At 47.0% G+C, this 22,890-nt stretch overlaps 1 protein-coding gene across 1 annotated transcript; it reads left to right on the top strand.

The window, feature by feature from the left end:
- The first annotated feature begins 4,397 nt into the window (after positions 1-4,397).
- On the top strand, positions 4,398-22,890 carry UBE2L3 (ubiquitin conjugating enzyme E2 L3). Its single transcript, XM_071572040.1, has 4 exons — positions 4,398-4,501; positions 12,822-12,917; positions 16,688-16,874; positions 20,172-22,890. The coding sequence occupies exons 1-4, from the start codon at positions 4,445-4,447 to the stop codon at positions 20,324-20,326; spliced, it is 495 nt and encodes a 164-aa protein (XP_071428141.1). The 5' UTR covers positions 4,398-4,444; the 3' UTR covers positions 20,327-22,890.

The raw sequence follows: 22,890 nt of genomic DNA on the forward strand, positions 1-22,890 counted from the left end.
TTTCTGGGAGTCTCTGCGGTGTCTGGGAGTCTCTGGGGGTCCCTCAGGGGTCTCTGCGGGTCCCTGAGGGGTCTCTGGGAGTTTCTGGGGGCCCCTGGGAGTCTCTGGGGGTGTCTGGGGGTCTGTGGGGGTCCTTGGGCGGTCCCTGGTAATCTATTGGGGGTCTCTGGGGGTTCCTGTTGGTCTGGGGGTGTCCCTGGGGGGTCTCTGAGAGTCTCTGGGGTTCTCTGGGGGGTCCCTGGGGGTCCGTGGGGGCGTCTGGGAGTCACTCGGGGGTGTCGGGGGGTCTATGGGGGTCCCTGGGGTGTCTGGGGGTGTCTGGGGGTCTCTGACAGTCACTGGGGGGTCTCTGGGGGAAACTGGGGGTTCTCTGGGAGATCTCTGTAGCTTCCTGGGGGACCCTGGGGGGTCCCTGGGTGTCCCTGGGAGTGTCTGGAAATCTCTGGGGTCTCTGGGGGTCCCTGGGGGGTCCCTGGGGGGGTCTCCGTGGGTCTTTAGGGTCCCCAAGGAGGTTGTCCAAGGGGCGACACCTCGGGCGCCGGGGTTCCCCAGGGGGCTGTTGCTGAGGGGCGACACCTCGGGCGCCGGGGGTCCCCGAAGGGGGGGTTGCCGAGGGGCGACACCTCGGGCACCGGGGCTCCCCAGGGGGCTGTTGCCGAGGGGCGACACCTCGGGCGCCGGGGGTCCCCAAGGCGGGGTTGTCGAGGGGCGACACCTCGGGCGCCGGGGCTCCCCAGGGGGCTGTTGCCGAGGGGCGACACCTCGGGCGCCGGGGGTCCCCAAGGCGGGGTTGTCGAGGGGCGACACCTCGGGTACCAGGGCTCCCCAATGCGGGGTTGCCGAGAGTCTCCCCAAGGCGGGGCTGGCCGAGGGGAGACACCTCGGGCGCCGGGGCTCCTCGAAGGAGGGGTTCCCGAGGGATGACATTTCGGGCACCCGGGGTCCCCAAGGGTGTTCTCCGAGGGACGACATTTTGGGCACCGGGGGCCCCCAAGGGAGGTTCCCGAGGGACGACATTGTTGGGCTGTGGGCAATGGGGGTCCCTGAGTTCCCCAGGCACCCCCTGACCACTCTTACCTCCCCTTACCTCCCTGTGACTCCTCTGAGACCCACGATCCACTGTGAGACCCCCCTCATTTCTCTCTGACTTCTCCTGGATCGCTTTGGACCCTCCTGAACTCCCCTGGACCCACCTGAATCCCTCTTGGACTTTCCTCAACTCTCTTGGACCACCTTGCACCACCCCCCAGCCCCCCTTGACACTCTCAAAAACCTTGGACCCTCTTGAATCACACTTGGACTCCCCTGAATCCCTCCAAACCCCCTGAAGCCCCCTGGACCCCTCTCAAACCTGCCTGGGACCCCTTGGACCCTCCTTAGACCCTTCTGGACCCCTTCGAACCTTTCTGGACACCTCTGAGACTCCCCTGGACACTCCTGGACCCCCCCAAAACCCCCTGGACCCTCCGAAACTCTCCTGGACCCCCTTGGACTCCCGTGAAACCTCTTTCCACTCCCTTAAAACCCCCTGAACCCTCCTGAACATTCCTGGACCACCTTGAATCCTCCTAGGGCCCCCATGGATCCCCCTGGTACCCCCAGCGAAACCCCCTGAACCCTCCTGGACCAACGTGAACCCTCCTGGACCCCTTCAAAACGCCTTAGATACCCCTGGACCCCCCAAGGACGCCCTTGGGCTCCCTCGGAGCCCCCTGGACGTCCCATGTCCCGCTCATGTCCTCCCATATGCTTCCCATGTCCCCAATGTTCCCCCCAGGTCCTACTCATGTCCGCCCATGTCCCCCTCATGTCCTCCCCATGTCCCTTCGATATACCCCCATGTCCCCCCGATGTCTCCCCATGTCCCCCCATATCCCCCCCCAATGTCTCCCCATGTCCCCCCATATTCCCCCCCGTGTCCCCCCCATGTCCTCCCCGTGTCCCCCCCATGTCCTTCCCTTGTCCCCCCATGTCCCCCCAATGTCACGTCACCCCGTGGCCGAGAGGTCCCTCTACGCACACGCCGGTTCGAATCTCGCCTCCGGCTGCCTCCTCTGCCTCGCCGGCGCCGCCTGGCGGACAAGGCCGGGAACTGCACCGCAGTCCAGCGCCCCACCACTCCCACCACCCCCATTGCCCGCCGGGGCCCGAGCGGCGAGGGCGCTGCACGGGCCGGGGAGCGCCTCATTCTCTGTAGCCGCGCCTTCCACTCCCACCGTCGCCCAACAGCAAAAACTCTTATTTTATTTTTTATTTTATGTTATTTTGAGTTGCTCTTTCATTACACTCGATTTTTTAGTTTGATTTTTTAAAAAAATCCGGATCCAGTCTGAGACTGCACACTGAAAGGGACCGTGTGAAATGTGCCTAGTTCTGTGTAAACTCCTGAAACACTCTGCTGTAATACAGGTTTTCAACACTAAGTGTCAATTTGTGAGAACAGCAACACTCAGCACAGATTTCTTAAGAACTGGCTGGACTATTGTTAGTTGTAGTGTGGGTGGTATTTTTGCCTTGTTAAGGGAAACGCAGATTATCTTATAATTATCCCAGCTACTTCTGGCACTTTATTACAAGCTATAAATTCATGGATTAAAACTACACATAGTGATTTCAGAATTCCCTGTGGTGTTTCTAGTACAGTCGCTGGTGTCTGGTGGCTTTGTGTCTCAGTGCAGGTATTTTTGGGGACAAATCTTTAGAGAACACATGGAGACAGATAGTAGTCCTGGAAAACTATGCAGTCAAGTAAACATGAGCTGAAGATACTAATAGAATTTTGGCAAATAAAGAAATGGAGACAGTATTTGAAGCAGTGTGGTTTTCATATTTGTAGACATCTGGAAAATCAGATGTAAGAACTGTTCTTCCAAGTTACCATGGTACCAGATTTAGCCATTTGTACCTTTCACAATTATAGAGTCTGGACTCTTTTACCAGATATCAGCATTTTTAAACCTTCACCACCAGCATCCCACTTCAGCAGCACACCAAGAGTCCTCAGAGTGCCTCTGCAGCTCCTGTTTTCACACAGCGCGTCCTGCCTGGCCCGTATGTAGCTGCTCCACCCAGGCAGCACACACAGGCTCACCTTGCATCTCTGCGGCTTCCTCGGAGGGTCTGCCCCTTTCAGCTTCCCTGACTTCATTTGCCTTGAGTAAAATGATTGCAATTCCGTTGGTATATTTAATAAAGTTATCCTGATCATCAATAGTTATATTCATTAATATAACTATTTTACAAACTATTTCATAATATGCATGTGAAATAGGTGATATTTGGGTGATTCCTGTTATTTTATTACCAAATGTTAATTGAGTTTTGGAGCAATAGGCACTATATTAATGCAAAATATTATCAAATAACTGCTCAGGAACTAATTTTAAGTTTGTGTACTAGTCCCGCGTGGGTTCGGTGGGAGCCGCGCGGGCCGGGGCGGGTCGGAGGACAGGTGTGACCGAGCCCGTGCCCGCAGGTGCTGCCCTTGCCCCGGGGCGGCTCGGGGCGCGCAGCGAACAGAATGGTGCGCAGCAGCAGCTCAGGCAGCGAGCGAGGCTCGGACAGAACGCACCGCCCAGAACGGCAGCGTCGGGCCGGGCCGGGCCGAACCGAGCGGGACGGGGCAGAGCCGAGCAGGGCCGCGGAGAGCCGAACAAGACCCGAGCGGACCCGAGCGCAGCCGAACCGACCGAGCGGACCCGAGCGCAGCCGAACCGACCCGAGCGCAGCCGAACCGACCCGAGCGAACCCGAGCGCAGCCGAACCGACCCGAGCGAACCCGAGCGCAGCCGAACCGACCCGAGCGCAGCCGAACCGACCCGAGCGGACCCGAGCGCAGCCGAACGACCCGAGCGGACCCGAGCGCAGCCGAACGACCCGAGCGAACCCGAGCGCAGCCGAACGACCCGAGCGAACCCGAGCGCAGCCGAACCGACCCGAGCGCAGCCGAACCGACCCGAGCGAACCCGAGCGCAGCCGAACGACCCGAGCGGACCCGAGCGCAGCCGAACGACCCGAGCGGACCCGAGCGCAGCCGAACGACCCGAGCGGACCCGAGCGCAGCCGAACGACCCGAGCGAACCCGAGCGCAGTCGAACCGACCCGAGCGAACCCGAGCGCAGCAGAACCGACCCGAGCGGACCCGAGCGTAGCCGAACCGACCCGAGCGAACCCGAGCGCAGTCGAACCGACCCGAGCGAACCCGAGCGCAGCCGAACCGACCCGAGCGAACCCGAGCGCAGTCGAACCGACCCGAGCGAACCCGAGCGCAGCCGAACCGACCCGAGCGAACCCGAGCGCAGTCGAACCGACCCGAGCGAACCCGAGCGCAGCCGAACCGATCCGATTCCACCCCGAGGGCCTCGATCCCGCCCCGAACCCGCCCGGTGCCCGCTCCAGGCCCCGCCTCTCAGGACGCGCAGGCGGCCCGGGCGGTCCCGCCGCGATGCATTGTGGGGCGCAGCAGCGAGCCAAGATGGCGGCCAGCAGGAGGCTGATGAAGGTAACAGCGCCGGGTAGGGCCGCGGCCGCGCTCCCCGGGCCGGCCCCCGCCCCGCACTCCTCCGCCAGTGCGGGGCCGCCCCCCCGGCCGCGTCCCGGCTCCGCCGGCCCCCTCCGCGCCCCTCGGCCGCGCCCCGCGCCGCGCCGCCCGGGGCGGGAGCAGCCGGCAGCCGGACCGCGGCCGTGAGGGGCCGGGCCGCGCCCCCGCTGCCGCCCCGCGCTCCGGCAGCGCCAGCGGGGCCCGGCAATGCGCGGGGGGCGCGGGGCGGGCACCACGGGCCGCCCCGACCCCCTCCCTGGGGGGCTCCAGGGTGACTAAGCAAAGAGAAAGGGCCGGGGAAGGAGCCGCCGGGGCAGCCCCGAGGGGACGCCGGCCCTGCCGGGGGGCCCGGCCTCACCCCCTTCCTTCCCTGCGGGGCGGCCTCGCCGCTCCGCCGCGCTCAGACCGCTGGGGAACCGTCTGCGAACGCCCCAGGATGAAACAATTCCGTGTTCGCTGTTTGGGAGAGGAGCCTCTTCCTCGTATGAGTAAGAGGTTTATCATACTGAAACATGGACCTGGGTTCAGAAGTTTCCTCATTCGCTGCGGACGTGGTGATGTTTTTGTTTTCTCTCTATTTGTTCTGAGCCGCGCATGGTGCTTGAAAATGGAAACTTGGCCCTAGCTGGGCTTGAACCGAGAGCACGTTCGGCTTATTGTAAAATGCCGGTCGGGAGTTGCTGCTCGTTGTTTGGCTGGAGGAGTAAGGCGCTTCTTAGAGAGAAAATGGTAACCGGTGCCCCCAAAGCACACAGATTTATTTTATGTGCTGTATATAATTGCTAATTAACATCACAAACTGTGAGCAGTGAGGTTTGCCCGGGACGTGCACACACAGTGGCATAAAATGTAGTCATCTGTAAAACGCTGTGGCAGTACCGGCGGGATTTGCATGCAAACTGTGTGAGGAGATCAATGCAGGCCAGTCCTGGGAAACGGAAGAGAAAGACCCTGTGACTGACGGGTAGTGTTTGAGCCTTATTAAAAATCCTGCCCCTATGGGTGCAACAGAAGCTGCACTGGGATTTGGCAGATTCTTGGGCGATTCTGTTAAACGTAATCTTTTAATACCAGTTTTACAGCTGCTTCAGGGATGTGGACCCGCAGTAGGGCTGGGATTTCACCAGGACATGTAGGTGGCAGGTTCTGGACCTGCATTTCCTTCATGGTGCAGATATATAAACACCCATTAAAACTTGGTTATTGTGGAAAAAACCAGTAGCTCAGCAGTGCTTCCAATAAGGCTTCTTGGTTGAAATGTGCTATAGAGTATTTAAAAATTAAACAGTAGATACATTGTCTGCAGTGTCATTAATATATATTAAATCAGTAGGCATAAACCTTTCGTTGTCTCTAAGGAACCTGGTGAGATGGAATTCATTTTTTATTTCATTTTTGATAGCTGTTATGTTTTACCAGGGTTTTAGTATCATAATCAATATGTCTGTTGCTTTATACTCAAATAAGTTCCCCTTAGTTTGAGAGAGTAAACAAAGCCATTTAATTTTATGTTTTTGTAAGACAGCTTTTCTGAGAAAAACGCAGTAATTGTTCAAAAGCACATCACTACTGTGTTAGGAAAAATATACATTTACAATTATATTCTTCTTTAAAATAGAAAATAAAAATCTGAAAGACAAGAAGAATTGTTCTTACTATCTGCAGTACCCCCTGCTTTTCAGCCCCCTCCTCATTTTTACTGTATTTCTGAAATGTTAGTTCGTACTTTAATCTTTAACTAAAATACAGTAAAAATGGTTTTTGACAATGTGGCCCTAATTTCTAGAAAATTGGTGTGGCAGTTGTTTCTCGGAGGGAGTGGTGTGGGGGGGAAGGAAACGTTGGTAACTCAGCTGTGACTTGTTCAGTTTCATTTTCATTGCCTGATATTTGCGGGTTGTTCACGTTGTGTGTGGGGTTTGTGCAGCCCAGGAGCTGTGAGATGCTGTATCACACAGCTTGCAAAGGCTGTTAAATAAGCACATCCTCTCCTGCCTCTGGAGAGTCGAGTCAGCCCAAATGGCTCTGGTTTTGCCATTCATCTCAGTAGGAACAAAGTAAAGCTCTGGTAAGGGTGACATCATCTGAATTGCTGCAGCGTGATGCTTTGAAGGTCCAAACTCGCCTGTCTATCAGCCTCATACCACTGCTTGAGTTCCAAATTCACAGGTCCACCTTAATGTAAAATCCTTCCCTGTTGAAGTTTTGCAGTTGGGAAGAGTCTGTGGGGTGTCTTTCTCAGGTTCTTGGAATGATGAATGATTATAGCTAAAGGAAATAGGATTTTTCTCTGTGCCACTCAATTATGTTTGAAATAATTTAGGATAAGCATTAACTGGCTTTTCTCTGAGGTAAATATCAAGTTTGTCTTTGATAAGTGAGATTAAACCCTAAACCTTTTATAGGTCACATAAAATGAAGCAATTCCCATTTCCTTAAGGTCTTGCCAACATTTTGAAGTACTGCATTTTTTTCTGGGCTCGTGTCAGGCATTGTAGTTATTGGTACTAATCACTGTGGCTCAAAGAGCCTGGATGCAGCACATCCATAACAACTCACTGCCTGCCTGCAGGAAACTGGGAATGTGAGTTGAGCTCCCACAGTCCAGGTGGAAATGGATGACCTTTCCAGACTGGGGAAGTCATTTGCATCTTTAATTTGCAAACCTCTGTGTGAAAGAAGCATTGCAAATTTTGTCATTGTGTGCCCATACAGTTCAATTTTAAACATGAATTCAAGTTACAAAGAGAATAAAGTTGACTTGTTATCTGAGGGTGTGTTCCAGCAAATCACATTCCCTGGGCCAAAGACCTTATTTATGGCCTACTTTTGCCAAGCCTTGTAGCACCAAACAGACTTAGCTGAGTCTTCCCTCCTGATTCCCAGCAGCTCAGTGGAGGTGTGTGCCCTTCCAGGAGCACACCTAGCTTAGCAAAAATGGGGAATAAACGTTGCTAATGACTCATATTCCAGTGACAGCTGAGGTGGAGGTTTGCTCTGTGAGCCACCATTACACCTCTTCAAAGAGCCACAGTTTCTTGAGTCTTGACTCCTGAAATGTGAGTGGTGGGAATTCAGGAGTCTTTGTCAAGGATATTGTGTTGTGGACAGTCTCTTGGAGTTAAAACAGGCAAATAAGGAGTGATTGTATTTAGGAAAGGATCTAAGGCTTCTCTTTTGAGGGGTATGAGGCTTCATGGCCCTTTCTCCTCTAAAGCAAATTATCTCCAAATGTGTGATGGGGAACAGGGATCTCCCAGAGAGTTCAGGGAAAGGCTTTTCACAGCAGCCACCCACTAATGTAAAACGAGCCCTTCTCCATGTGGGATCGGAGCAGAACGCTGTGAGGAGCTGCAGGGGGAAGGCTATTTTGGTGCTGGGTACTCACAGTACTTACTTGCAGGTGTAGTAACGAGGTGCTGAGCTGCACATTGCACGGGGTGTTGGACAGGGCTGTGCTGCCCCTGCCCCGGGGGTGGAGCTGGGCCCTCTGTGGGGACTCTGCCTCCAGCTGGGGGAGCTCAGCTGTCTGTAACATCCACACTTCGGTTTCCCGGTTTTTAGATGGTCAAAAGTATCTTCGGTCTTAAAAACTGAAAATAGATTTGAAGAGTAAATGGCACTTCACATATGAAGTGAGGTACATAAACAATTATTTTAATCTTACTGGTTTTGCTCGGCTTCCATAATTGCATAGTCAAACATTTATGCAACTGTTGAACTCCGTAATAAAACACAAACATGAGGCCACACCCAGGTAGGTGGCCTGCAATCTCCAGGATGCTGTGAGCCTGTAAACACTGTAATCCTCCCAAATAAAGAGGTTTTAAACAACCCTGATCTTTGAAAAGTCTAAATTGTTCCAAACTTCCGTACTCAGTAACAAGGCAAATGTGGTTTGGGGCAACATTTGATTGTCCTTATGCAAAGTGAGAATATCGATTCATTTTCCCTTTCTGAAACTGAGAATTGACAGAAGAACTTTTAATCAAATGAGAATGGTTTGCCAAAAGGTAGAATTGCTTGGTCAATAAGATGTGAGTGTACAGAGTTGTAATGTTGCAGAGGAAACATCTATTTCTTGTAGGAGCTGGGTTTTGGTTGGGTTTGTGGTGGTTTGGGTTTTTTTTGTGGTAAAATTGTATTTTAAGATGTTTTAACACTTATCTATACTGTAAATTCAGAAAGTGAAATTAGTCAGTCCCCGCTCAGAGTTTTGGAGCCTGTTTAGCATTGTCAGCATCTTTTTTAGAGAAGGTACTTTTAAACAGGTGAACATAAGTTGTAAACACTAGAGAACTGTGATTTAGAGTTATTTCAGTAGACTTTTGTTTTTCTTTGCGAATTCAGTAGTGTTTTGCACTTCATGCAGAACGTACTGAAGTCAGTGTGAACTCTTACACTTACTCCCATATTCTAGGATTGTGCTGTTACAGATACTGCCTTCACTGCATTTTCCTCTCTGGGTTGTTTTTTTAGAGAAGTCCCAAAACTTGGAGGATTCACAGATAAAACAGTTTCAGGGTTTTTGAAAGACTTAACTACATCTCAAGCTGATGCTGCTTTTCTTTTTAATTTCAAACATTTAACTCTATATTTTAACAGCACAAAGGATTACACAATAGTGAAAATGACAATTTCAAATCCTGGCTCGTTGTATGTGAGGTTGTATGTGCTTTCATGACTGCCTTCAGCGTTATATCCTTGAAGATCAGGTGCCTCCTCTGGAGCGATGGTTTCTCCATTTCACATGCTGTGTGTGACACTTTCTCTGAGCATTTCCAAACTACAGGCACCATTTCGAGAGAGAGCTCCGTGAAGGCAGACCTTCCAGTTGTGTAAGTGGGGAAGCCACTGCAGCAAGGTCACATGCAAGGTTGATAACAGAGTGGGGAACGAAGATTGATTGAAATTCTGACTGCAGCCTTCTAACCTTTAGTTACGCTCCTCCTGTGCTCCTTTAATTATGTTAGTTGACAAAATTAAGGGGTGGAGGAAACGAAAGGAAATGAATCCATTTACTGTCTGCCTGGACTCCTAAGTATTATTTTGAAATAAATATCTGGGCTGTATCCTTTTACCTCGTAAAGTCCCTTTGGAGTTGCTCAAGCTCGTGTTAAATGCTGTGTTAACTTTTAATCTGTGCTGCTTGAAAGTGTTTAGTAGCTCATTCCCTTTTTTCACACAGCTCTTGTGCTGTAGTTGTGTCTGCCTCTGAAGCAGTTACATCTTTGGCGGTTGCCAGAAAGAAAAGCAAAACAACGTCCCCTCACACCCTTAAATCGTGAATGGTGACGCTCTTACCACTCCTGAATGACTCCCCACTGAGTTGTGGGGACAGCAGTGGGGGAAAAAAGCTATTTGTAGGTAAGTCCGACAGGAGCTGATTCATTTGGAGTGATGTATGAAATCTTAAACTCTTCTAGTGTAAGAAAAGTAATTTCTCATATAAATTGGGATGGCTCTTAAAGGCACAGTTGAGGCTCGTGCCCTGCTGAGGTGCTTGGGCAGTCCGTGACCTTTGCAGCGCTGCCTGTGTGAGGGAGGGACGGAGCTGCCGCACGCATCCCTGTCTGTCTGTCCCCGCTCAGCCCCGTCTGCGTCCGTCTGTCCCCGCTCAGCCGCCAGCGCCCGCCCCACCCCAGCAGAAGGGCAGGGTCCAGCCTTCACACACTCCACTCATTTGCCACTTCTCCGATTTTGGAAGTGACTCCTGCAAAGGCCTCACATGTCAGCTTGAAGAGGAAGATGGCCTGAATAATTTTTGTCTAGTTCTTTAGTGTCCTCTAATTTAGTTCCCTCTCTCACGTGGTGAACTTGAGGGGAAATGAGGAGCAATTTGCATATTCGTTCTAAACTTTTCATTGCTTGCGTACGGAGTTTTACAATTTTGTAATGATCTCTGTATGAGATTCTTCCTTTTTTTAATTCAGCATCCAGTTTTTTAACCTGAGTCTAGCCATAAAATGTAGGCGTTTAGTTTTCCATGCTTTTCTGATTTGTTATAGTAGCTTATGGCATACCTCGATTATAGAGTCACAGTCCTCCTGTTTTTTGTGTCTGGGCCAGCAGCAGAGTAATGCTGTGTCTGAACCTGGGATAGAAGCTCCTGCATGAAAGCTACACTCCCACTGAGACATAATGGGGCAGATTTCTGTCATATGCATAATATTCTTAATATAGTAGCTGGAAAATAGGCTAAACCCATTTTCCTTTCCTTGTTTTAGAGTGAGGGCGCTTGTGAGGGTGTATGTTTATTCATGCTTAAGTACCTACCGCTTAATTAGTTTATTTTGTCCTCAAAGTTTGATGTGTTACATCTAGTGTGGAAGGGAATTATCCCTTTTCCATGCAGTGGAGCTGTGGTTTGCCAGGACTTCACAGCTCTGTGTGTGATGGGTGAGAGCAGCAGAACTGTTGGGAGCGAGTTGCTCCCTGCCCTGCCGGGGCAGAGCCAGCCTGGGCTCAGCCGGGCTCCCCGAGCTGCTACTTTGAGCAGGACCACTCAGGGAAGGCACTTCCAGTGATGCTAAAGCATCTCTTAGAGCTGCCATAAGAAAGTTTTTTTTCTTTTGAATATTTTAGTTTGCTCTTTATCCCTATAAATGTGATTCATGGGATTATTTTTGTGTGGCTTTTATATGTTTGTCTGCTTTAAGGAAATAGGATAATCCTCTTACCTCTTTAAAAAAACCACCCGAACTGTCTGTGACATTGCATAAATCTAGCAGCCATGGAGTCTGGGGATTAATCCATGGCTCTAGAACAAACAGTCCGTTTCAGTGTCATAAAGATTGTGTTGGGCATCAATTCAGTATCCAAGGCTCCAAGCGTAACTTCCCCGTCCAGGATATGCTCCTGCTTTTGTAGGTGCAGAGGGTGGGAATGTGAATGTTCATCTTCTGATGTGTGGCTCTTCTGTGATTCTTGTTTCCTGTGCATTTGGAAATGTCATTTTCTCTTTGGGTCTGCATTTTGTCATTGTGCTGAGTTTATGCAAGAGGTTATTGGAAGTATTAAATCTGCCAGTCAGATGCACAAAGGTTTGATCCAGTATGAACATAGAGTATTTTAGGAGGGAAAGAAAAAAACCCAAACCAAAAAAACCCATGGACAGTACAGCACTCATAGCAGGAAAACTGTTTTTTTTTTGTTTTTCAGTCTATAGTGCGTCTGCTTGTAAGTTGGTGAGTTTATCATAGTAATGCCCAGCCTAGTTTTGCAAGGTGCCTGCAGTGAGTGCAGAGCTGAGCTCTCAGAGCACACCAGCGCCGCTGTATAAGCAGCATTTCCGCTAAGCCGTGCCACCACCAGGCATGTGCTGCACTTCTGGAAGCACTGGGAAACTTCCATGTTTGGCTGTGGGTGACTTTTGAATTTGTATTCAGTTAAGTTCCCTTTAAAGATAAAATGGCAGAGTTCAACAGCAAAGGACTGCAGTTGTTGTGGGGGAAATAAAAGTGAAACCATGAGGTGTTTCTTTTTAGGTCTTGTGCAATAGTCCAGGCTGCAGTCAGTCCCTGTACCGGGGCTTGTACATAATTTGAAATAGAAAACTGCTGAAACACTTGTTTTTGTGATACTTGGATCGCTGACTGGTTAAAAATTGTTTGACCGGTGCAGAAAGATCCCCTGTTCAAGAGTGGCACAGCTATAAAGAGAGAACTCTTAATGTGTACTGTGAGCTTTGAGGTACCAAGCAGAGAGGGCTGAATCTTCCCAAGTGACTGGACTAAACAAGGCTTGTTTGGCTTAGATTGATATTTTTTGGGGTTTGGATCAATGCAAACTGATCATGTAGGAATTTGTTCGTTTTCAATCAAAATAATTGGCCTGTTCAGTGATTTTATCTGTGTTTAAAACTGTTATGAAATAGTTTTTTTCCAAATTACTGTTCTCTTTCAGACAAGTCCTTAGATGCATTTTATTTCTGCCTCACAGGGTTGTCAATGGCTTGTTACCAAAGGCACTGATTAACATTTGAGATAAACATTTTAAAATGTACATTTTTAATACTTCAATGTGTCTGTAATTATGCTAATACAAGGCATTTTTGAGTTTTCCTGACATATCAAAACCTAAGCTTTTTAATGTGTCTTAAAGAATGGTACTTTTTGCAAAATTTTATTCCTTACTTGTGTAGGTTGCCACCATTGAAACCTCAAGCTGCTTTAACATTAAATAAACCCACACTGACCTCTAAGCATCTTGAAAAATAAATATGAGCATCTTGCTTAATACAGTTATTAACTTACACTTAATACTTTGCTTTGCTTTTCAGGAGCTTGAAGAAATCCGCAAGTGTGGAATGAAAAACTTCCGTAATATCCAGGTTGATGAAGCTAATTTATTGACCTGGCAAGGGCTTATTGTTCCTGTGAGTATGGATTACTGCTTATTCTTACAAGCTTTAAAATGAGGATCATTTGTGCCTCATAAATCCACAGTTTAGTGCTGCTGATGACCATGAAATAATTCCGGCACCCTGACAGGAATATCTTGTACTGTTGTAAAACGTGTCCCTCGGAGCAGGGGTTGGGCAGCCGGGTGGGTGTTCGGGTGTTCATCAGCACCAGCTGAGCCTGTGCAGCACCTGAAACGTGCCCCTGCTTGTGTCTCTTGTCTCTGTTCAGACACCCCGTGTGATCTTGAGTGGGCAGAGAGGGTAACATTTGAGTTTCTTCTCTGGCTTGTTTTATCCGACTCTGATCAATGTTAGTTGTTGTTTGTTACAACTGGTCTGAGGGAAAGTTCTTGTGTCACTGCAGGGTGTGCTCCTGCCCCTCCCTCCTGGGTGCTGCTGTGGTGGGCCTGGCCCAGCACTGGGGCTCACTGGTGGCACTGGAACTGCTGGAGGGTGTTGGGAGGGGAAGCAAATCACCTTTTCGTTTACACTTTGTTTTTACATTTAAATTTTTTATATTAAGCTTAAAGTACAAAATTTACATCAATGTAGATTTTAAAAATCCCCAAAGTTTAAAATACTTTTAGTCTTTAGTAGTTATTTTTCTTCTAATTGATTAGATTTATTTCTAGGATAAAATTAAGTATTGGGAAAAGTATGATGCAGAGAAAAGGTTTGGATTTTCAGAAGTGAGCCCTTGAAAAGAAAGTATCTTTATTTAGGCATTAGTTAATGCAAAAAAAATTATTTTAAAAATTAAATTTTTATAGGCACTACAGTCTTCTAAGAGAATGTGTTATTGGTGTAGATAACCACTGTATTTGTCAAATAGAGAGGGGAGAGCAGGAAATCCAGTGTGTTGAATTCCTTGGTTGAAAGTGCCTTGGATTGTCCCCTCCTGTTTCCCCCTGCTGTGGCTGTAGCAGTGGGAAATGCTTCCCTTGATTGTGTGAGCTGCTTCCCAGTCTGCAGCAGCTGGGGCTGTGCCACGAGGGCAGCAGTTCTGCTCCTGTGTGGGTGCCACCAAAAAGCCCCCTGAGCCAGTGCAAGTCTGTCTTTTATATAAATAAAACTAAACTGCCGGTGCCTGGTTAGTCGGAGGCTGTTCTGGAATTCACAGGCACAGGCTGAGATAATGGCTGGGCCTTTGTGCTGTAAATGTTGTAGAATACGTTTAGTTTACTCATGTGCCTGCAAGTGATTCCTTGGAGTGTCTAACACCACTCTGGCAAACAAAGCAAGCAGGATCTGACACTACAATTTGACAGACTGAGGAAGGGCTGCTTTTATCAGCCACCCTGGTGTTTGTGGTTCCTGTGGGGCATTCAGTGCTTTGATAATACTGTGAGGCAGCGTAAGGTTGGTAAATATGACTAATAAAGCAAAACACAAAAATGCTTGTTTGTTCCCGTTAAAATTAGGCATGTGTGGTGTGCAGCAGCTATTTTTGAACAGTTTCTGCTCAGCAGAATGTGAGTGTAGTGTTTATTTTGCAAAGATTCGCAGCATCACAAGTGTTCAGATGTTGAACTGTGCTCCAGGCCTGCCTTTTGGTCTGAAACACACTCTGTTACCACAGAAATAGCCTTAAATCCACTGCTGGGATAGTTCAGGGAGAATTTTCTCATTAAGTTATACTTTCTGTAGTAATTAATGTGTTGTGTTTGTTCAAAGAATAGTACAGGTTATTATTCTGAGGATGTGCTATAGGAGATGTTTTAGCCTTACTGCCTCTTTAGCTGTTTTGGTACTAGAGTTGGTTCAAAAATGGAACACAGGGTGGTTGCAAATGTAGGGTTTTTTCTCCTGAGTTTCTGCCTTTGAAGTTTCATGTGCTGTTTGCATTTTAGACCACGGTTAAGGTTTAATGGAGTACACTGCAGTAGGACTAACCAGTTACTGATTATTAAACTCTGTAACTAGGAATTGCTTTGGTCAATGGCTTAATAAAGGTGTGAAAGATAAAGGTTAGTATTTTTAATTGTGTTCATACAGAATTACTGTGAAGAGTTATATAAAGGTGAACTGTAAAGCTTTAAAAGCTTTTGTTTATAACATTCTTTGTTCTTCAGAACAACTGTTAGTTTTTAAGGGCATTCAGTCAATTGAGAAGCAAATTAAAGATACCTGGTCAACTTCTTTTCCTGTTCTAAATTGTAGAATAATGTCATTTGTGTTCTGTGGATGGCCAAGGTACATTATTTGTTCAATTTCAACACCAAAACAAGACTATCCCAGGATTCCTTGTTCTTGCAAGAGGTACTGTTGGTGTTCCATGAATTTCATTTCACTTCACTTAATCAACACTGCTGGCTACAGACAAATTTTTGCAGAGCAAAAATACTCCAGGTGAATGCAAGTCATGTTTCAGTATTTAAAATTCTACTTCTCTTGACAGTGTCAAAATAAATACAACAAATAATTTGAAATTAATTGCTTGAATAGTCTACCTATGTTTATGTTTCAAGGTATTGGTGAGGTACAGTGAAGAAAATGGATATTTTTAAGTGCAGGTCAATTCCTGTGTCAGTTCAGTGAACATCCTCACAAGTTACAGCTTGTGATGGAGGCAAGAGCCATGGGGGGAGAGGACACTGACTGCCGAAGTTGTTACCACCACCAAAAGTTATTTGTTATCCTTCCAAGGCCTTTAGGATTGCTTGGGTAAAAAGTGATTTTAAAGCCACTGTAGTCACTTCTTCCCTTGGCTGCAGAAATTGTGCTGTATCTCTTACAAACACACAACCAGATTCTCCATATGGATGAACCTAAAATTAAATGTTTTCTGTGGACTGATTTTAATACAACACTCCCCAGCCCCAAATATTGGTAAATCCTGGAGTGGTTTGATTGCAGTGAGTGGTCTGGTTGCTAATGAAGAGTGTGTGTGTACGTTACACCAAATGGCAACTCTCGTCTTTGATTCACGTTCCCAGAGTGCTGGGAAACATTCCACAGTTACTGTTTCCAGTGCAGAAGAGTACTAAATGTAGCAATGGTTTGGGTTTTTTCTGCCTCCCTTCTGCAGCTGGTGTCTGAAGCAGGATCAACAGTCTAACAGGTTTTCTAAGTGAGATTCTGGGCATTGTTTGTTTCAGCCTGGAGAACGTCACAGTTCTGTCATGGTGCTCCTTCAAAACCGATCTGATAAGAGTGGGTGCTAAAACTGCGTACAAATTCAGAATGTTCTCATCAGCAGACACAGTGAATATCTATCTTTAGTACTAATGAGTGCTCAGCAGATTTTTGTGTAGTCAGTACAAAAGCCTTCTCAGAACATTTAGGGAGATCTGACAAACCAAATCCGTTTGCTGTTCGTGCCACCGTGTTGAGACACCAAAATATAACTGTGTGCAGAAAACCCCTTCCCTTGTCAGCCTTCCTGTTTGTGTCTTGGAAAGGGTTTACGGTGTTTCTTGAAACACCAAGTTGGGAATAAAAGTACCTGTTCAACAGGGCCTTGAGCTGGGAGTGAATGGGCTTGGCTGCTTCTTACCAGTGGAAGTGTCAGCAGCTGCAGGATGTGGAGTCTGCTGTTTCCAGGGGGGATGCAAAAGTACAGGTTGTGTTGCCTCTCTCCCCAGACAGGGCCTGATGTCTCCTGGCCCACAGACATGGCAGCACATGTTGGAAGAAAGTGCCTTTCAGGGAGGTCTATTGACAGATCCAAGTCCAGACCGAGCTTTTCTCATTGTGTCCCTCAGCACGTGCCACATTGTTGACATTCTGCCTTCTTGTTGCAGGACAACCCTCCGTATGATAAAGGAGCCTTCAGAATCGAAATCAACTTCCCAGCAGAATATCCATTCAAACCTCCTAAGATTACATTTAAAACAAAGATCTATCACCCTAACATTGATGAAAAGGGGCAGGTCTGTCTGCCAGTAATTAGTGCTGAAAACTGGAAGCCAGCAACCAAAACTGACCAAGGTAGGACTCCATGTGGAGAGAGAACTGGGTATTAAGAAACTTTGTAGTATTTAAATTTAATGCTAACAATGTGTCAGCTTCTCAGCTGCTCGGTGCTCTTGGGGTGTATTTGTTGTAAGGTTTGTGTCATGAATCACACGAGGTGAGCACAGTGTGCAGCTCTTGTGGAATCTCGTTTGGTTACTGGAATGTGAGGTGATGGCACTGACATGTAGCATTTTCACCTCCAGGAGACCACAAAACTCCTCATGACCAGAGTTTGTTAAGGTAGTGGCCTCAGCATACTTAAAAATTTTGGTGGTAGTTGGTGTGGGGATTATTTTGTGTTTCTTTTTAAACAGTGGCTTTAGAGTCCAGAGGTGTTCAGTACATTCCTGGGTGTTTGAAAGAAAAGGTCTAACACAGTAAGGCTTTGTATGTTTTATATTCTGCCAGTTCAGTGATCTGAACATGTGGCTTGAAATATCAAGGGAGTCATAGACAAAAACTGAAATCGTGACACGGATTAACTTGTAGTTCTAAAAAGATCACTGCTGTGAGGCTTTACTGTGTACAATGTCTTTGGATAAGGATTTGAATATTCTCAAGGAAAAAAGTTACATCAGGTTCTGTGGCAGACTGAGTGTGATTCAAGTAGGTTTTTTTCTGTTGTTGCTTTCATCACTTGTTGGGGTGAGAATTTCCTGTTTTCTGTCAGGTAATGTTTAGTTGCATATTAAGCATTTATTATTATACATTTAGAAAGAGCAAATATCCTTGCAAAAAATACTTATTTTTAAAAAGTGTTAATTCAAGTGAGTAGCACCTCAGGGCAGTGCAAGAGCTTTGGTGACACTGAAGTGTCTTGTGTTACAGGAGAAAGTATTTCCTTCTTCCAGGCTGCTTTTAAGGTTGTTTTCACTGGAACTGTGCTTCTGATAGGAAGCAATGCTATCCTTAAGGTTTCTTTCTTCTGTGTACTCCTGATAATGGAAGTACCTATAGTTGGTATGTTCTTGCCCCAAAGACAAAACAGGAGAATTCCTGTAGTTGTTTGAGAAGAGATGAAGAAGCTGAATGTTGGTGAAAGTGGAGATGGCAGCAAAAAGAACCTGTTCAACTCAAATAGGACAGCCAAGATCTTATGATTTGTTGTATGTTTATCCCAGATTATACAGGACAAATATCCTTGGGAAAGGGGAGATGGAAACAATGTGTGGAAGGTCTCTGTGTTAACCTGTCTTGGTTCTATCAGCCTTTTCTAGTTAAGCACAGGAATTACATGTCTCTACCCAGCTTGAAATGCAAATTGGCATTAGCTGGAACTGCTGAAGCAATTGTTTGCATGCAGAAAACAGTTGGTGTCTCCCTGAGAAGCAGCAATTCCCGTTTTATCTGAGAGAGTGAATAAAAGCTGTGCTAAAATCAGAATTTAGAGCAAACCCTGAGTACCAAAATAATGCAAATATCTCTGTGAGAGATCTGATGTGTTGTGGTCTTTTGTTTGTCTTTTAACTCTTTCTTCAAAAAGTTATTTTACTGTCAACATGTGTTGTTACTGCATGGCTGTGTGAACTGTGACAGTGTTATTACAGCCCTGCCTAAATGTCTGCTCCTTTTTCGTCAGATTTCTTCTGCATTGGAAAGTTGCTCAGTCTCTTTGCTGTTTGGGCCTTTCTCAATGAAACAGGGTGACATTATTAGTGCAGCATCAAAGTGATCAGTTTTGTTCAGTCAGGTGTCAACAAAGTACAAAGATTAGGTTCATCATAAATCATTAGCTCACCTTTCACATACTAAATGTGCATCTTACTGCTGTGCTTTTTATTAACTGATGCTTAGTATTAAAAAAGACTGTTAGGGCAGTATGGTTTTTAAATGCTGTGGATATTGAGGCAGTTCCTGTTATGACAGCCCTGGTTTTTGCTGGCTCCTGTGTTTCGTGCTGTGCTATTGGTGCCATTGAACACACATTTTCTCACGTTTGGCTCAGTGAGAAGGGCTGTCACGTGCACTGTTGCTGCTGGTTTCATAAGCAGTCGCTGCTGCAGTGGCAGTTGTAAGGCCAGGACTGCTGAGTTACTGTGAAGGAAGCCAAATCTATTCTATATTCCTTAGATAGTTTGTTGCAGATTCAACTCGGATTTGTGGTAGGAAATGTTCCTGTTTAGCAGTCCAGATTTGAGGATTTGGTTTGAGGTTTATTCCTGTTCCTGTCAGGTAAGGGTGGAAAAGAGTATGAGCTTGACAAGATCAGTGCTGCAAAAGAATCCACTCTGGTATTCCAGCATCTGCTGGAGTGGTAAGCAATGTGAGAACTTGCATTGCAAGGGACAATCCAGCTGATCTGCTAAGCAGAGGTTTCAGAACAAGGGACAGGCTGTGCCTTTGCCCAGCACGTGGCTGAGCTGTGGGACTCCTCTCTCCGTTGGGTGTGAGCTCAGGAGGAGGCAGCAGCCTCAGTGTGCAGTGCAGGAAGTGACCAGGGCTTGTTAGACTCACCCTGAAAGCCCTGGGAATGCAGCCTTGGTGTCCCTGACTAGCCCAGACTTCCCTCAGACAGATATCCTGGTGCTGTGGGGAGGTGCTCTTGTGGAGACCTGCCCAGGACACCTCTGAGTGACAGGACAGGGGAACGCCCAGCCCTTGTGAGGTGCCAGTGGCAGTGAGGGATGTGTGAGCAATGCAGCAGTGAGTGTCACTGTGGTGTGCCGGGCTCGCTGTGTAAATGGCAGGGGCAGTTCCCTTTCCTGAGGAGTGACATTGCCTTGGTGACATGGCCCTGAGAGGGGGAAATGCTCCTTCCAGCTCTCACCCCTCTGCCTGCCCAGGGCATCTCCACTGGACAGTGAGAGGGAAGGGAAGAGTTGGAAAAAAAGGGTTTCCAGAAGCAGACCCAGCCACAGCTGCATCACTGTGACACGTGTTGGGAAAAATGCTTTATGGTGGAAATTCCATCTTTACCCAATCCTTTTAGCTGAATTTGTCTGGGAACTTTTGATTCTTTTCTCAGCTGTAGGAGAGTATTTCAGGTGGGATGCCAGTTACATGGGAAATCCTTGGTAGTGCACTTTGGTATCTATTCATGTTGGTTTTGTTTACAAATACAATTTTCTGGTGTTCATTCATGGTCATTGAACTAAATCTTGGCATATTGCTCCAGCTTACTCACGTCCTGCGTTTGAAAAGGCCCCAGATTTATGGGGATGTACTTAAATGCAGTTAAAGCTCTTTTCTTACTGGGGAATTTTGCTTACACTTGGATTTTTAAAAATTAGCCACCTTAGTGTCTGACAGTATTTATACTTCTTTTGACAGTAATCCAGTCCCTCATAGCACTGGTGAATGATCCACAGCCTGAGCACCCCCTCCGGGCTGACCTAGCTGAAGAATACTCTAAGGACCGTAAAAAATTCTGTAAGAATGCTGAAGAGTTTACAAAGAAATATGGTGAGAAGCGACCAGTGGACTAAAATCTGACACAAGTGCTGTCAGCAACTACGATAGAAGATCGGAGCAGTGCATTTGAGACACCCCGTAAAGCAGGACTCTATGGAAAATTGACAAGTGCCACCTTTCGGTGTGAACTTGTGGCTGTTACTAACTTTCTACAGTTTTCTTAATCAAAAGTGGGCTAGGTAACCTGTAAAGAAAGGATTAAAATTTAAGATGTTCTAGTTCTGCTTTCTTTGTTTAAAAATCACTGCTTCAATATACTTTAAAGTATGCTGTTTTCTTTTTCTTGTCAGAATTTATCAAAAATATCTTAGACTTATATTCTGCCCTTAAATTGAAAAGGTCGTGGCTGTCATTTCTTATTTTTCCTTGGAGTTCCCACTCTCTTGAGTTCACTCATTGAATTTTAGCCCCCTCCTCAAAGTGATGTCTTAGGAAAAATATCCCAGTTCTGGCAGAAAATGATTGAGTGTTTGGCAGTTTCGTTTACTTTTCTTTTTAAATGTTGCACTGTGCTTTGTGGGACTTGTTGCAAGTTCCCCTGAACTTCAGTTTGTAACATAATAAACAAAAAACAACCCAACCCCACAAAACCAATCAGAGATAATGTCTGGGTCTGATGTATATCTGGCCAACGTCTATTAAACGGGGAAACCTACGTTTTTGTGTGCGTCATTGAATTAGAATGTGGCTTCTGTTCTGCTTTTGGAAAACTTGGGGAAAAAATCTGTAGCAAACAAGTAGTGGAATGTGATTGCAAACTTTCTTCACTTCTACCCTTAATACCTATGCAGAGCAGCAGGAAACATGCACAGAACAACATTGCAACCAGTCCAGGAGAGTGCCAGAAATTGAGGACCAAGAGGTACCAAAATGATAACCTGGATTTTTTTAGTTTAAAATCGGTATTTTGAAGATGTCAGTTTTGAATTCAAGACTAAATGTGGCAGCACTGCTGTCACCTCTGAACGTTTTCCATCAGAATGCGTAAGAAACATCTGTGTGTTGGATGGCACTTGTGCCCCTTCCCAGCCCCACTGCTGCCAGGTGCTGACCAGCCCTGGAGCAAGGGCAGGACTGGGCAATAAGGTGAGATTGTGCTTTGCTGCTGCTGCTCCTGTGTTTAAACACACGGGCAGGGTGACTCACTGAGCGTTCAGGTGTCATCCTGCCATTGTGGCTTACTCAGAGCTGCTCTCAGTTGCTCCGGGCATTCCTGCGCTGCTGAGGGGAGCGTTTTGTGTTCAGCACGGAGCATCCTCTGCTGTGTCCCTGCTGCCTGTCCCCTGCCTCCTCCCCAGCCCAGTGTCACCACAGCTACACAGTCAAACTGCCACACAGTCAAACTGCCCTGTGCCCCTCCAGCTGGGTCTGTCACTGAGCAAACAGAGTATCCCCAGAAATCCATCGGTATGGGGGAGCACATACAATTTTCATGTGCAGGAAGTGAGGTAGAAAGTCCCTGACACCTGGGTGGTTGCCCGTACTCTTAAATTCAGTTTTAATACAGCCTCTGCCTTTGCAACCTTTCAGAACTAGAGTGTCAAGCAGTAGGTCTCTCCTGGTTTTAATGTCTTGTATATTTGCTATTCCCTCATTTATCCCTCTCATCTGGCTTTCATTTCTGATTTAGTGTAAACAATGACAGCCCAGTACCTCACCTCTGTTGAAAGTAATTTTTTTATAAGTTAGGAAGCTAAGAAATTTTATGTTTAAGTGTTCTTAGACAGATTCTTTGGCAGGTAAATAAAGTTAAACCACATTCACCTTATTTACGGAAACTTGCATTTCCTAAGTGTTTTCAGGCTTGTGAGAGCACTGTTACCAAATTTTCACATCTTTGTGTCTTCATTTGCAGAAAGTTGGTACTGATTCTGTTTCGTTCACACTCACTTGGATTCATAATAAAATAATGCCAAATTATCTGTCAAACTGAAGTGTGTAACTTTCACATCACCTGAGTCACTGTACCTTGATCATGTCTGTTGGCATGGAAACTTAACCATTCTCTAAATTTTATTTGAAACAAAACTGTAGCACTAGTTTGCTGCCCTCGTTGCTACTCAATAGTTACTCTGTGGTTGTCAAGCCTCTCAGGTCAAAGACTGCATCTGTCTGCCCCGCTGTGACTCGGATGCCGTGGGAGGGAAGGGAAGGGCTGTGTGATCCAAGAACTCGAGCATGCAGCGCTGCACCAGCCATTCCCATTCCAGCTGCAGAGGTCACGTGGAAGACAGATCCTGCTATCAGTGCTCTTGGTGTGTTCTCCGTAGTCCAATTGCTAAACTGCGACACATTTAACCCAAGTGCTGGCGCTGTCTGGGGGCAGCCTGTGGACAAAGGGATCCAACACTGCAGTGTGGCCGAAGGCTGAGGAGGAGAAATCCAAGTGCAAAATCCCATGTTAACTCAGGAAATCAAGCTCTTGTTCTCTCTGGTTCCCTAAGCCATGCTGAATTCTAAATGTGCAGTTGAACATCCACCACAAAGGCAGCGCACTGGTGAAACTACACCAAGGAGTACTGGTATAGGCTTTCTGCAAGTCCATTCTGCTACCCTAATAAAAATTGCTCTCAAAGGC

The sequence above is a fragment of the Pithys albifrons genome, chromosome 17 (assembly GCF_047495875.1).
Source record: "Pithys albifrons albifrons isolate INPA30051 chromosome 17, PitAlb_v1, whole genome shotgun sequence".
In the NCBI taxonomy this organism is placed as follows: Eukaryota; Metazoa; Chordata; class Aves; order Passeriformes; family Thamnophilidae; genus Pithys; species Pithys albifrons.

What these genes read in the sequence shown, in the direction of transcription:
- UBE2L3 (XM_071572040.1), top strand. Translation starts at nt 4,445, where the DNA reads ATGCATTGTGGGGCGCAGCAGCGAGCCAAGATGGCGGCCAGCAGGAGG. An exon ending in CCAGCAGGAGGCTGATGAAG is followed by an intron (nt 4,502 to 12,821) that starts GTAACAGCGCCG and finishes TTTGCTTTTCAG; the next exon opens with GAGCTTGAAGAAATCCGCAA. An exon ending in AGCAACCAAAACTGACCAAG is followed by an intron (nt 16,875 to 20,171) that starts GTAGGACTCCAT and finishes TTCTTTTGACAG; the next exon opens with TAATCCAGTCCCTCATAGCA.